The 16129-nt window shown below is 42.1% G+C and overlaps 1 protein-coding gene and 1 pseudogene across 1 annotated transcript; one reads left to right on the top strand and one right to left on the bottom strand.

Annotated features, from left to right (window-relative positions):
• LOC109137691 (immunoglobulin kappa light chain-like) overlaps positions 1 to 12543 on the top strand; it is a 29084-nt pseudogene extending 16541 nt beyond the window's left edge.
• Positions 981 to 8772, bottom strand: slc1a8b (solute carrier family 1 member 8b). Its single transcript, XM_027275928.1, is given in 10 exon segments — positions 981 to 1578; positions 1749 to 1899; positions 1983 to 2117; positions 2197 to 2730; positions 3538 to 3637; positions 4312 to 4525; positions 4645 to 4687; positions 6755 to 6970; positions 7251 to 7330; positions 8226 to 8772. Coding segments are annotated over 10 exon segments (1788 nt in total). The 5' UTR covers positions 8394 to 8772; the 3' UTR covers positions 981 to 1431.
• Positions 12544 to 16129: the final 3586 nt, after the last annotated feature.

Below are 16129 nucleotides of genomic sequence, written 5' to 3' on the forward strand. Positions count from 1 at the left end.
ATTGTGAATCTGCTGTGCGTGACTTTGACTCGACGAACACTTGCGTGTGTGGACATGTTGCTGTAAGATGACTTTCTCCTGCACTTGAACAGGTGATGATACTATCTCGAAATGTCACCTGGCCTTCAGCTGTCCACATGGTGTTGGTCCAGTTATTACCTCCTGAGACCAGATGGGGGAGACATGTCTGCACGTATGTTTCCTGTGCTACGCCACCATAAACACCGAGGACATTTTCTGCAGCACTGTCGGTGTCTGTGCATTTATTTTCCACTTCATATTGTATCATTTAGTAATTCACCTAAATAGACAATTAAAAACTCTTCGACATGTTTTCCGTCAAGAAGATTGAAAGGCAGCCTCGACAATCTTTTAATGTCTTGGAACTCTGTAGTTCTTACGTCTGTTTCACATGGCTTCTTTGCAGGCAGAGGTCATGTAGCCAGAAGACGAAGCTTTTGCTTATCTGAAGCAGTTCAAGGGCTGAAATACACGTCACACACGCCTTTCCAGAGAGTGTTCAGGTTTCTGTTGTTGAGCTGTGGTAGGTTCCTGACGCGTGTAAATTATATTTTATGTAGTGCTTTTTACCCACCTCACACACACTGACGGCAGTGAGCTTTAAGAGTTTACACTTAGACATGGAGGCAAGAGGAGCTGGGGGTTTGACCTCCTCCACATCACCATACAAGACAGTGATGTATATGTACAATAACATGATCGATGATTAATCTGTTCTTCTGACTAAACCAAATTACAGTCTCTGCTTTGGCAGATTAGTCGCGCTGTTCCACAGTCTTATATACCCGCTGGGGTTCCTCGCTGATCTGAAGCACAACAGTTTGTACAGTTGGGTCTAAAATAAAAAATATAAGTCATTGAGAATACAGCAAGCTTTTATTAGAAAACATGAACAAACAATTAAAAGCATAAGGTATAAAAAAACAAAAACAAATCATCTAGTTAGCATTGTTTACATATTCTTATTAATATTGCTTCAGTATCTATCCACAGATGATTTGTCTAACATAAAGGTCCGCTTCAACAAAATGAGATTACTCATTTTACTTTCAGGCCTTTCAAGTACTCAGAATTATTGTCAAAACTGAGATCAGGTTAAGGCAACCTTGACTGAACCTGCAGTAAAAACGTCATCAGGAAAGTCCTACTGTGAGTCTCTAAACTGAATGGACACACACAGTACAGTACATCAGGTATTGAAGGTTGTTGTTTTAGGCATGGCACAGGCAAAAATCCAATTCACCCTGACACCACAACACACGTGATCGTTGGTCCCATTTAGGCTGGAACCCTCAAATCAAACTTGGATTTTCCCTGCGCCTCATATGACCGTCCCTTTCGGTCCGGAGAAGTGACTCTATGTGCTGTAGAAGGCAGTTTCCCTTTCGCTGTCCATCCTGTAACAGTATCTCAAACATGGCAGAGGTTGTAGCAGGCCACAGGTTTCTCCAGCACGTTGTCTCCATCCACCTCGTACACGCAATCACAGCGCTGGGCGATGAGAGGAGCATCAGACAACGCCACGCTTTGATTACCGAAGGAGATGACTGTGTCTCTCTGCGGGGGAGATGTCAGGAATAGAGACTGTTTCACGAGTGATTGGTTTTGTTTCTGTTGTGCTGAATTACAGCCTCACAGAGCACAGAAGTCCCCCCCCCCCAAACTATTAAACCTTTGCGTGTGCATGTGCACTTTGACCTGAACAAATTAAAAACTGTCCTTCTTACCCGTTTGAGGCCACCTCCGTTATTGGCAGTAGCAGTGGCTGAAGCTGCAGCCGCAGTGGCTGCCCTCTCAAAGTCCTTCTTACATAAATGAGCCATAATCCCAGCAGCTAAGGCATCACCAAGAACGTTGATCATCGTCCTGAACCGATCACTGAGAATGAGACGGAACAAAAAACATTTACACATTGCCCCACGTGACCCAGTGATGTTCTAATAATATTTTGTGGGACTCACAGAACCCAGTCGATGGCTACAATCAGTGAGATGTCAGCAGGCGGTAACCCCACAGAGGTCAGGACAATCACCATGGTAACCAAACCAGCTTGAGGTATCCCAGCTGCTCCGATGCTGGCTGCCGTTGCCGTTATACTAATGAGACGAAAGCAGGCGGTGTTAAGACATGTAAAATGAACTGGTTCTACATAATGAGTTCAGTGTTTATTCTCACCTAATAGTGACCAGCTGGCCAAAGTCCAAGTCGTACTCGTTGACCTGAGCGATAAATATGGCCGCCACTGCCTCGTACAGAGCCGTGCCATCCATGTTGATGGTGGCTCCCACTGGTAGGACGAAGCGAGCGATCTGCCGGTCGACTCCACAGTTCTCCAGGAGACACTTCATGGTGATTGGCAACGTGGCTGAGCTGCGGGACAAGAGGAGATGATCAGGATGATCAATTAGAATCGGTGGTGATCAAAATAGAGAGAATGAAATGAAAAGAAAAACCATTATAAACCTGTCCTCTTACCTGGATGAGGTGGCCAATGCGATGACAAGAGCCTGCAGAAGTCCTCTGATAAAGGGGAAAGGGTTTTTGCGAGTGAAGAAGTAGTAGAAGAGAGGCAGCAGGATGAGGCCGTGCACAAACAAACCGGACAGGACCGTGATGAAGTACATGCCCAGCATCTCTCCCAGGTGGGCCGGGTCGTGCATGTCCAGGATTTTTCCTGCCACAAGGAACACAATGCCAAAGGGGAAGTACCTACAAGGGGAGGAGAGGATCGTGATCACGGATGTTGTTGTGAGTCGTCTTTCACTCTCTTACAACCTGAAAAGAACAAACTGCATCAGGGTCAATCTCTGCTTGGCCCTCTTAGTACCAAATAAGCAGCATGCAATGAAATTTCAATGCTTTTAATATTATATTATATTCTATAACTGCACAGCCCATCTACACATCAAACCACATTGTACTTTATATAATTTATATATTCATAATTTCTTTTGTTATGTGTCCTTATTGATCATGACTCTGGATTTCAACACATGTACGCACAACTGAAACCTTTGAATCCTGAAACTTTATCACAGCATTTTCAGTGGCCCTGTGCACAAAGCCAGGTGAAAAAGTCCAGTATGGAAGAACTTAACCGACCTGACCTCAGCTTCATCCAACACCTTTAGGATTAATTGCAGTGCAGACTGTGAGCCTTATTTGGCCCGGCATCAAAGCCGGACCTCGCTAATACCTTTCTGGCTGAATGTGAGCAAATCCTCTCGGTCAGGCTCCAGAGCAGAGGAGCTGGTTACAACAACAGATTACCAGCCATGACCTTTGAACAAGATGTTCAAAAACAATGATTTCTCAAGTGTGTATTGGTTTTTCAGACATCTCTCATTTCTGAAACAGGCTTTGTTCCATTCACATAACTGTAATCCCTGAGCAGACTCATTAGCTCCTGTAAGGGGCAGAACCTGTGGCTGATTTATTTTTAGATATAATCTGGCTGAACTGTGTGTAGTCTGTCTTTTTTTGGATGTAAGTGTGTGTTTGAGGGTACAATCTTACCACATGGCAGCGTTAATGATCTTCATGACGCACTCGTTGATGCACTGACACACGTTGACCAGCGGCGCTCCACGTTCTCCCATCTTTCCCAGCAGCAGACCTGAGAACAGGCAGCACAGTCACATGTAATGTTGTACAAGTCACCACTGGCAAATGGTTTATAGTTATAAACGATGACTTAATTAATGGCCAATATTTGATTACAATTACCAAGTCCAGTCAACAGCCTTGATATACATTTATCTGAGAGCTGTCAGTCACTATTTATCTTACAGATTACAAATGAGTACAGATTTCTACCCCATTAAACAACCACTTTAACCAAGCGTTGCAGCGAAAACAGTGTTATATCATCATTTATTTTTTCTACAGAATGAGTATTTACTTTTGAAACTTTAAGTACATTTAGCGGATAATACTTTTGTTGCTACTTTTGGCATTAAAAAGGGTTAATCGCTTTTAAATGACCTAATTATTGGTTCTTATCTATAGTATGCTCTATTGAAAGAGTCTTCTTAATGAACTAGAATGACTAAAACTAAGAAAAAAACGGGGAGCTAAAAAGAGAAAGAATAAACAGAATAAACACCAGCCAGGTGGATTTTTCACCATCCTGCAACGAAAAAGTTGAATGTAACCGATCTATAAATCATGAGAGAACATCAGACTTATTAATAAGTAATGAAACTATTAGTTACAACTCTTTAATATTCTTAAACAAATGAGAATCTTGAGATGTTTCCTGTGATGTAATCAGCTGTGTGATTATCTTACCCATGGTGGCTGAGAAGATGACAATCCCCAGTACGTTCATGCCCTTGCTGGTACTGGGGACGATTTTATACTTGATGTCGGGCGCAGGGGTGATCTCCAGGAAGACTGGATGGCCCAGATGAGGGTTGTGGTAGTCGGGCATGACATATACATAGTTGGCCTGAGACTCTTTTATATTAGAGTTCTGTACAATAGGAACCAGATCTGTTCGGTACTAGAATGGGATGAAAGAGAAACAACCACAGAGAGTTGTTAATATGTGGATAACGAAGATTGAATTTATTATTAGTATTGAACAATCCTTTGTGAGTTTTCATCTGTTTGTCTACTCACCTGTTGGAAAGTCGCTTCGATTAGATTTGACGGGATCATGTTCCTATAAAACAAAATATACGGACAAATATATCAGATCGTGTCCTGGATGTTTCACAGATATTGTTCGGTTCTGTTCACATAAAGAGCTCCAGACTTTTGGATATGTTTTTATCATGAGGGTCAAAGGTTATTCATGACCTCTAGAGACAGCAGTGGAGAAAATAATCTTACCACAAGGTTCATTTACTGTTTCATGGAGTTCAAAATTCCACTGATGAAGCTCACATGGTAAGACTGAAAGCTCCAGAACAGGTATTAAATGGGCTATGTTTTCTCAGCTACTGTTTCCAGAGTCAACAATGATCTTCAGACCTCAAGACACAAACAAAAAGTCATCAACCTGAACATCAATAATGCCATGACAACTGACCAAACTGCTGATGAGGATTATGGAACGTGATCAAACGTACCATCAAAGCTACTAAGTACCCAGTACCATGTAAGAAATATAATTACCTGTATGATTTTCAGAACAAACTGACAATAGACTGTCTGATTGTGGTTGGATTCTGGCCGTTAGCTGTGGTGAATTGTTATTGTTATTTCCACCTCACGGCACTTTATTCTCTACTCCAGATCATTTAAGAGGGACTTCATTTCATACATTAATTTGACATCTGTAGTTACTATTGAATTTACAAATTTATAACATTCACGTTGTTATAAATTAGGTGTGCCGTGATACACCGATACTGACAATAAATGTTATATTATATTATTATATATTTATATCAATGTGTTGTCTATACACATATGATAATAGTGTGTTACATTTGCCAGAAAAGAGACAAAACACACATTAAAAGTTGAATATGAACAAGTTTTTCTATAGATATTGTGATTGTAAATTCTTTTTGACCACAATAAAAGTTTAGTGGCAGTTGTGATGTTTATGAATCAGTAATTTAATTTAATAATTTAATAACATAATAGTATAACGCTCACGAGGGGCAGTTTTTGCATGGATTACTTTTATCTTTGATACTTGAAGTACATTTTACTGCATGTCTTTACGTGAATAATATTTTCAAAACAACAAAACCCGAGAGTATCAGAACAGAGAGATGCCTTCACGTGTCCACACAGTGGAAGGTGCATGGCCACATGTGCTGGGATGTACTGTATTTGTACAGCATACGTCAGTGACTCTGAAACCAGGCAGAAACACGTAAGAGGGCTGACATCCACAGCTCACTAAAGTAAAGGTTTTAGAAGAAGGTATTAGTGGAGTGGAGTGCAGGCTTAACAGATCACAGTTAAGTGTCTCTCTATTCTTAGCCGATTTGTTGCGTAGGGGTGACACTGCAAGTATCTTACGAACACATTTCCCCCTTTATTGCTGATTTTCTTTCCCCCTTCTGACAAAAAGGACTTTTAGGTGTAGAATCAGATTCTGATTTCTGTTTGTATCATATAATAATAATTGACCCAATCGTGCTGCCGTTTTTATTTGTTTTATTACATTTTAATCCTCAGAGTTCACCATATATGAACAGAGACTACATCACTCTCTGAGAGTTTCACAGTTTCTGACTTGCCATTGTTTTGTTGTCAGATCTATTATGTCAGCTCACAGGATCAAACTGATTAGTAAGTTTCCTGTTCCTAAGGAAGCACACGAGAGGTCGCAAGGTCTGAACTGGATTCTGGATTTAATTGGTTTGCACTGGTTATTCCACAGGTATTAAACGGCATTACGCAGCAAATCTCCATCATGGAAAACAACAGTAATTAGATAGAAGAGTGGAAAATCCAGAATCTCCTGAGAAACCTTTACTGGGCAGGGGATTTCCTCTATTTTATAGAGGAAGGAAGTGCCGGAGACCCCAGGTGTGGCCTGTAGGTCTACCACATTGGTCCAGACTATCCACAGTACCCAAAGGATGAATCCTAAAGAATTTGGTGATCCCCTGAGTTTTCATCTGTTAACATTGTCAGCTTGTTAGCATGCTGACTTTAGTATCTATCCTAAAGAACTGGTCAGATATCAGAGGTCAGGTACAGAGCATCATGTTTGAATGCTGGCAGGGGTTCAGCATCCTTTAAATGAGATTCTGTCAATATTAACCTGATGAGGTCCAGCAGAGCATCAGCAGAGGTCATCACAGGCCCTGAACTTGCATGGTGGCCTTTTTTCTCTGAGCCTGTTCCCGGGTGGATGATGAGTACCAGCACGATGCCGACGATGACGGCAATGAAGGTCGTCCACAGGTAGTAGGTGATGGTCAGGACTCCCAGCCGACCGCTTGCCTTCGTGTCCATGGCTGACAGGCCCGACATGAGACTGGTTGGGAAAACAACATTGATTAACTCTGGTTTCAAATCACTATACTATAGTTTCAATGTACCTTTAGTAGCTCTTAGTGTTACAATTTTAAGATTGTGGATTTCTATGGTAAAATCTGCGGACACCAAAAAGACTGAGAGAAGGTGTGAAGAAAAATGTTCTCAATAAAAACAGTTGGCAAAAACTAAATTGAAGATCCCGTTATTATACCGGCTTCCATTTAGACATGCATTTCTCACATCAGAAGAGTGACAACAAAAGTGAGGACTTTTCTTACCTGGAGGTGATGAGCGGCAGAATCAACATCTTTAGCATCCTCATCAGCAGTTCTCCGGGGAAGGAGAAGTAGATTTTAGCCTGTGTGAGAGACAAACACCTGAAGCAAACCTTATTTCTACAAATGCATGCCCTTTCACCATTATACTGTTAAGACAAAAGAATATCTTAATTGAAAATCTTGTGAAGACACACTAGTCCCGTTTAACAGTGTGCAGAACAATGCAATGTTACGTTGTTTAAGATGAAATGAACGAGGCCCATATCAAACATTTAAATTATTAGTATTTTATAAAATGTACATGTAGCTAATTTCTTAATATTATATTTAACAAGCAGTCGCAGCAGCTGTTGCAAATCTCTGTTTGAGTTTCACAGTTTCTTTCTTTGCAGATGATGACGCTGTATGTTTTATGGGCTAAGATAGATTACTAAGCTCACCGTGCACTAATCATTGATTAAGTCTGACAATAACCACGAGCTACTTAGAAAAAAAAAGAGTTTCATCATATCAAATACCGTATGTTTTTTGAGTCGGTATGTCAAACTTGTTGGCAAATGGTTTTCTATTTAGCAAACCACATTTACGGAGCAACATCAATTCTTTTTGAGTCCTGTTTCTGTGTTTCTCTACCAAATATCTGGCTCTTTAGCAGCTAAATCATCCACTGTTTACCAGCTATCTTTGTACATATACAGTTTGGCTGTGTGCATCTTGATGAGAACAGCTCCCTGCTGTGGCTGAAAACAACACTACGAGAGCAGTGAGAGGGAACTAAAACACTTCAATTGCATAACCGGCTTTATCCACAGTGTCAGTGCACAGTAGCAGTTAGCAGGACAGGTTGGCTATTACTACCCTCCTGAATGTTTAGTTTATTTGCACACAATGTTAAAAATCAGTGCAATGCAATGGAAGATGCAAAGCCAGTCATATTGCCTCCTATTCAATTTCTATCCATCCATTCATTCATACCTGTGTGGACAGGTTGAGCGACCTGAGGACAAACCCAAGCACACAGCCCATCACAACAGCAAAGACCGAGAGTGTCAGCAGGCCATTCCTCTTGCAGTAGTCCCTCACGTACTCCCTGATTTTTGCGGGCACTGTTTGCTCCAAAATCTTCTTCAACCCCTCCATCATATTCAGTCGGTCCGGATCCCAACAGACCCCCCCTCCTTCCCCCCTGAGCGACTACAGATATCCGAATCTCCTGCTGAGTAAGGTCGATCAGTATGTATCCGACGGTATGGTGGAGGAGGGCCAGCGAAACTGATCAAATGTTGGTCCTGTCTCACACTGGGAGGCTCATCGAGTCTAAGAGAGGAAGTGTTGACTAAGTGATTCCTGGTACAGCAAGACCTGAAAGGATTATCCCTATCCCATGTTAACAGAGGCTCCTCCACAGCCACTTAAGCTTCATTAAAGAGCCTAAAGACTTCAGCACTGATTAGCTCCTCCATTTATAGCTCATTATGAGTTATTGCTACCCGCCCCTAAGTCATCCCATTCATGAAACAGGTGCTTGAACCTTGACTTCTGTGACTTGCGATGCAGCTCCCATGAGGACAAGGTCATAACAGCACCAACTTTTACAAACATGTATGTTCTACATCCTCGAATCAATCATGTTTTAGGTTAACTGACTATTTACAAGCAAGACAAGCATTATTGATATGAATTAATATTATTAATATTTATAATATGAATCTCATATAAACCTGGTCAAAGCTGTTGCATTAAAAGCTACATGTGGTCTAGACCGTTACTGTTGACTACCGGTACAACGATTGCTTTCTAAGCACATAATAATGTGTAAGTGAAGGAGTTGTACTGTACAGTTAGGATTATCAGAGGGCAGAGGGCAAAGGTAAGACACCAGCATCAGTCCTCGGTGTTCATGACACGCCCTGACACTAGATGTCACTTGATCTTACCATGACGTTAGGCTTTATCGTCTGTGCACGGGTCAGGGCATGCACTGACGTCAGGACTTGGCATTTTAACAGGTAAATAATGCCTCGTTGTCCCAGGGAGGCACTCCAGATGAACTTGGAGTTGTCGACTTGGACTTGAACCCGGCAGAGGGCTGAGGAGAGCAAATGATCACTGCCTCGCTTAACATGGTGTATATTCAGCATAATGAAATCAAATGAAATATCTAAAAGGTGGAATCAGATTTATTCAGATATGGCTGTGGATAATAGGGAAATTATTTAATATATGAAACTAAGAGTGGGATATCAGCTGCAGTGCTACCATTCCTAGGTACTCCAGCGTGTCGTTCTCATTATTTCTAAGGTTGACCGATGTCCTGTGACGTCACAGCATCCATGCTGACCTGGGAATGGATCCAAATTTGACTCTATCCGGTCCAACAATGTCTGCCTACGTCACCTGTAACCAATCCAATAACATTTAATCCATGTCTTGAACAATGCACACAGCAAGATTAACGAACAGTGTAAAAGAAACATTTGTCTGTTTCTTTTTTTCCCGCGAAATGAACTGCAAACCCCACAAGTAACAAACTAATTACCAAAATTTAAACCTAATTTTAATAATGAAATTGATGAACCTACAAAGAGTTAACACCTGTATCTTCATCTTCCCTCTGCTTTACAGAGCTTGACATGCCCATAGCTACCAGTACTTTATAACACATAGCCATCACTGATTGGTCCAAACCACTGTGGTTCAGCCACAAGCACATAACTTGAAACATGGTAAGATGGATTGTCATGTGAACCGTGAATTCGGCTGCCTCGCAAGGTAACATTCTCATATTGTCGTTTATGGCTGCAGCAGGCAGATGTTTTCTGTTAAAAACCCAGATAAAATATAACCAAGGAGAGTAAGTTTTGGATTTCTGATTTTATCATGGACTGTTGTTTATCAAACTATTTTACATTTTAACTTGGAATGAAGATTAAACAGAAAATGTGAGATATACAGATATATCAGTGTGAATGTGTAGTTTGTGCTTGGTGAGGTTACTGTCAGCTCTGTGTTCAGTGGTCTGTGTCAGAGTCTCTTCCTCTGAGTCGGTTCCTGCTGTAACAGCTCAGTGTCTCTACAGTCTGACTGAGGGAGGTTTTTGTACGGCCAGAAATCACTGTGTGAACACCCAAGCATTGTTTATGAGATGTTCAGTCTCACAGTAATAAACTGCTGCATCTTCAGCCTGAACTCCACTTATGGTCAAAGTGAAGTCAGAGCTGCTTCCACTGCCACTAAACCGAGCTGGTGTTCCTGATACAAGTTGGCTCACATATTTTATCAGGAGCTTTGGAGTCTGTCCAGATTTCTGCTGATACCAGTGCAAACGATCTCCATAACTATCAGTATAAACATCTTGGCTGGTCTTACAGCTGATGGTGACAGTGGATCCTGGAGTAAATGTCACTGCTGCAGGCTGAGTCACAGTCACCTGACCGCTGCATCCTGCAGACAAAAACAAATCATTCATTTATCAGCAGAAATAAATGAGAGAAAAGGCAGCACATCATGTTTGAAATGTTGCTGAGTGAATGAACCTGTAAAACAGCAGCAGGCCAGCGTCCAGATGAGGATGGTGATGAGAGTCATGGTGCTTGTGGTTTCTGCTGTGTTGACTGACAGATCTGAGTCCTGCAGTGTTGAACTCACACGACTATAAACCTTCTCAGTTCACTGGAGGATCAGCTGACGATGCAAAGCCTCCTCTCTATGGAAATGATTTCTCTGCTCTCAACACACTGAAGGCAACGTGGGACACAAAATCAGGAGGAATACTGCTTGGATTTACACCATCTATGACTTTAGGAATACAAGCAATAATTTGGATTCCAAGTGAAGATGAAGATTTAAGGATGAGTTTGTGTGCACTGTGGTTGGTATGATATGTCTGTTTGTCTGCCTTTCATTTACTTACAGTGTTGAACTGTAGATAAATAACATATTTCACTTCACTTAACAACGTTTTTTGAAATATTGTTATTAAAAGCACATGTTCATTTAACCATGTATCAACTGAATAAAACTGTGAAAAAACAGACTTTGTTTCATGGAGACTGTAATCGTTTCTCTGTCCGTGTAGAAAACTAAAGAAAAACTAAAGAAATAATCTTCATTATGAAAATAATTTTGAATTCATGTCATTAAGAAATCTTTGTAGATTCAATAAATGATGAATGTTTCTGTGTTATTAGTAAAATCAGAGAGTTGTTTCAGTGGAAGATGCTTGTTCACAGTGCAGGAGGTTTTTGTACGGCCACTTAATGAGTTGTATCACTGTGGTACACTTTTGGTGGAGGAACCAACTCGTCGTTGACTGTAAGTACCAAAGATTTTATTTATACAACATATAGCAAATAAACTTTGATTTAAATATTGAATCAGACCTGATCAGGTTCAGTGTTTGTAAGTTGTTGATATTTTTTCTTATTTTATCAAACAAGGCTGATCTCACAATCTGACAGGAAACTAAATCAATATTATTCAGTATTGTGAATAATTACATTTCACAAAACTGAAAATAATTTGTCTGTTTTCTATTTCATATTTTTAATGATACTTTAAATTTTTCTTAAAAAGTTTAAAAGTAACATTGGTCAGTCAAACTTTTAATGCTGCAAAAAATAACAAATATTTTAGTTATTTAATTATTTTTAGCTTCAGCCTGTTTTACATTTAACATCTGATTCCTGTTCCACACACTATGTTTTATCAGTAATGCGCTTATCTTTGCGCTCACCGCGTCTCGTATTTTCCTGTATGGAAGGAAGTGAAAGGACGATGCAAACGTGTTACCTGTATTCCACATGGTGTTTTCAGCTCTGTCAGTTCAACAGGACACACAGCAGACCCAAGTTATTCTGTTTTATTTGATCCAATCTCAGCTTAGCAGTATGTCATTTTTCTTTATTCACCCTTCCATCCTCATTCTTTGTCTTTCTTTTCTCCTTTCTCCCCCCTCTCTCTCCTCCAGTGGGTGTGGGTGCGGCCCACCCTGCCGTCTCCCCCCCTCCAGAGAGGAGCTGCGAGCAGGGCAGTGCCACACTGGTGTGTCGGGCCAGCGGGGGCGTTCCCTCAACCTGGAGTCTGGGCGGAAGGTGGGGGGCAGCAGCAGCTCCTCAGGGGTGTCAAACAGCGCCGGAGGTTCCTGGGGAGCGACGGCCGCTAACAGCTGGAGCAGCACCCTGAGCCTCCCTGCAGACCAGTGAGAAGGCGGGCTCAGTGGTCTGTGAGGCCAGTCTGAATAGGACAGAGCCCTGTCACTCAAACCCTGGACCCTGACAGCGCTTCAGAGTAGAGCTTCACAACACTTCCTGTCTGGAAATGATGCTGCTGCTTCTTTCATAGAGATCTTGATGAAGCTACAGATTCTCCTCTGGTCACACATTTCTGCAAGTTTCACAGCTCTCCACTCAGTGTTTTAGTGTGCATGTTGTTTGCTAATACTGATCTTCTGCATGTTCTTCTTTATGGCTCTTTTACTTTTCAGATTGCAACTGAATTTTTAAAATATTCATCCAGCAAAAAGGTGACATGAACATTAAACCATCAATTAATAAGACTGTGGATATAATGAGTCAGTGTCTGTGTGTTTCTTTTCAAATATATGTCATGATGAAAAATACTTCTTGATCATCTCAGTATCATACTGATTTTATACTATATCTGAAGTACAGGAGATGGTTTGGTATTGTTGTATCACTTTGATGACATTGATATAAAAATACTACATATTATCCTGAAATAAGTTTGTATTTTGCAAAGGAAGAATAATAAATTGGAGCATCTGTGTTTGGGCTGGTTGTTAGACTGAGACAACTGTTAAAGGTGTTATTGATATCAGTGGGCTATAGTCCAACATGAATTTAACTTTCTAGCTTGCTCCAAAGACATTGAATTACTGACAAGAATAAAGTTTCAAAGTGTATATGGAAGAGCTCTGTGGAGTTTGTTTCAGTGTGTTATTTTAGGTTTCATTGTGGTTTCGGCTTGATGACTCTGGTGTTGTGTTCGACTGGACCAGTTATCCTCATCACAGTCTCTTGCATCAACCCCTGCAGCCTGCAGCAGGCCGTTTTCCACTTCAGACAAACTGAAGGGAGGTTTGTTGTACGGCGTCACATCCAAAAACATTAGCCTTAACCTCTGATCCAACACCTCCATTAATGTTGTGTGGCGCCTTCCTGCTGTTCATCGTTGAACACAACTGGACACTTTGGTTTGTTGCACTTGGGATTTCCCCTTTTGTTTTCATAAGTGCATCTGAGAAGGCTGCACAGGTATGGGGGGACAATAGAAAAACACACAAGATGTAAGGACAAGCAGAAAAGGCGCTGCGTGCTCTATAGCATAAATCAGACCTGCATGTTCAGCAGAGTCAGTCCTTGCTTGGTAATTATAAAGATAACATGGTTATAACTCGATACTTACAGACATGTGACTGTTAATGGTAATAGGTCATTTTTTCAGAGTATTATATAATAATAATAATAATTTAATGTATAATGCCTTTACATTGGACAGCAAATCTCAAAGTGTACATACACATCACGAACTGACACGCACACAAAGCAACAAAACTGTATATCACAACAAAGAAATGACGTTTAAAACGATATGAATGGAAAAAAAGGAAGTTTTGTTAATTGTTTTTTATAAACATTTCAAGTGGCTGTGATGCTCGGCTCAGAATGGCCAGGAAGGGCATTCCATAGAGCGTGGTGTGCACGGCACAGAAGGCTCCTGTGCACCCTGGTTGCTTGGAGCTTGGTCCTCGGGCAAAGGAGGAATCGTTTTAGTTTTTTGGAAGCGTAGGATCTGTAGTGGGTTTGTGGGATGAGCAGTTCTTTGAGCTAGATGGGTGTGTATTGCCATAGATGCACTGATAGGTAGAAGACTGATTTTATAATCTTGACCTCATGCAGAGAGTTGGGAACACCAGTGCAGTGAGTGAGCGGAGGGGGGGATGTGTTCTGACTTTCGGATACTCGCATCAGGATCCTGCTACAGCGCTGTTTCTGCGGTGACTTTGTTAGCGTAGCTGAGGTTTTTTAGCTGTGGTCCCGAGCGAGAAGTGCGTTGCAGTGTCATCTGGAGGGTAGACTAAGGGCGTGGCTAGTGTTCTTTCCCCGCTTCTGGGCCGTAAGTGCTTGTGCGAGTTTTGTGATAGTGTTCTGAGGTTGTAGAAGGAGATCGTACAGAGGTGTTTGATGTTCGTTCAAAGGTGAGATGGTGGATCATCTAACCACCAAATTGGTGTTTGAATGAAGAGAGCAGGGGTCCATGCACCAGAGCGGGTGCAGCTTGGGTTTGGAAGTGCTGGATCTGGTGTAGGGGTGCCCCCACAATAATAGCCGCTGTTTTAGACTGTTGAGATGAGGAAAGTTTTGAGATGCAGCCACGCCTTATGCACTTCGCCAGACAAGCTGGAGTGACCGGGTGCAGCGAGATGATACCGACTGGTGATGGATGGGAGATTTGGGGCGAGGGGTGGTGTCCAGTTTTTTTATGTAGAGTTTTGTGTGTCGTCTGCAATAACACGTGGAAGGCAAATGCCATGTGCGATGTGATAACCACGGCCGAGTGGAGCTGTATCAATGAAGAGGATGGGCCCAGGACTGACGCCTGAGGGCCCCACAGGTAACCGTGTGTGTCTTGGGATTGTGTGTTGCAAAAAAAAATATTTCAGTTCTTGTCGTGAGGTAGGGGAACCCGTTTAAAGGCAGTGTTTTTAGTCCATGGAGGGATGTAACCGGTGGAGGAGTAATAGTTGGTCACAGTGTCAAATGCAGCAGACAGATCGAGGAGACAAGGAGCCGAAGGTGGAGGCCAGAATCTCGTGCCATCAGGAGGTCATTTGTGGACTCTAAAACCAGGCTGTGTTCGGTCACTGTGGGCGCAGATCGGAAACCAACTGGAAGTTTCAAAGATATTGTTGGGTTTTAGAGGCCTGAAGATTAGCAGCAACGACCTTTTTCAAGAAACTTGGAAGGAATGGAAGATTTGAGATTGGGTCTCTAATGGGCAAAATCTTCTGGGTCAAGGTGGGTTTTTTTGAGACGGTGGTCTGATGGATGGCAGATTTGAAGGGCAGCAGGACAAATCCAGTCTGAAGGGAGAGGTTTATTTTACTAGTGTTATCAAAGGGCTGAGTGCAGAGAGGTTATCTCTAACCAAGGATATTGGGAAGGGGTCAGAGTGCAAGGTGAGGGTTTCATTTCTCCGGATGATGTTCTCACCTCAGGGGAGGCAGACATAAGGGAAGGAAATTTAGGGGCTGGGGGGAGATCACAATTGTGTTCAGTGGTCATGGCAGGCAGAGTAGAGGACCAGGAGGCCGAGCGAATGGATCCAATTTTAAGTTCTGAAAAATACCATGAATTTGTTACAGTGGTTTCGTCAGTTATTTCGGGCAGTAAGGGAACTGTGGGTTGAGAAGATGGTTGATGGTTGAGAAAGCTGCTTCCGTGTCCAGGGTTGTTATTGATAAGGTCGGAAAAATGGAGACAACGTGCCTCCCTAAGCGACTAGGCGCCTTCTGAATGTTCCCGGAAGGCCAGCTTAAGATGGTGAGACCTGTGGCTTTGAAACGCCGCTCGAGTACCCACCCAGCGCCTTCATTTTCCCGGAGCTGGCTTGTATACCAACGGGACCAGACACTCGAAGAGGACAGCTCAGGCAGGGGCAACGGGGATATATCCAGTCAACTGCGATGGATAACTGCGAGACCACCGCCTCGGCCAGAGGTGCGGGATTCTCGGGAGGTAGCAGAACAAGAAGGGCAGGTTTCGTTTAAACACAGAAAAATAATATATGATATAGCTTCATATACCACATTACATAGAGGTGTCGATCAGCGAAACCAAATAATACTTAATAATTAC

Source organism: Larimichthys crocea, unplaced genomic scaffold (genome assembly GCF_000972845.2).
Source record: "Larimichthys crocea isolate SSNF unplaced genomic scaffold, L_crocea_2.0 scaffold255, whole genome shotgun sequence".
In the NCBI taxonomy this organism is placed as follows: Eukaryota; Metazoa; Chordata; class Actinopteri; family Sciaenidae; genus Larimichthys; species Larimichthys crocea.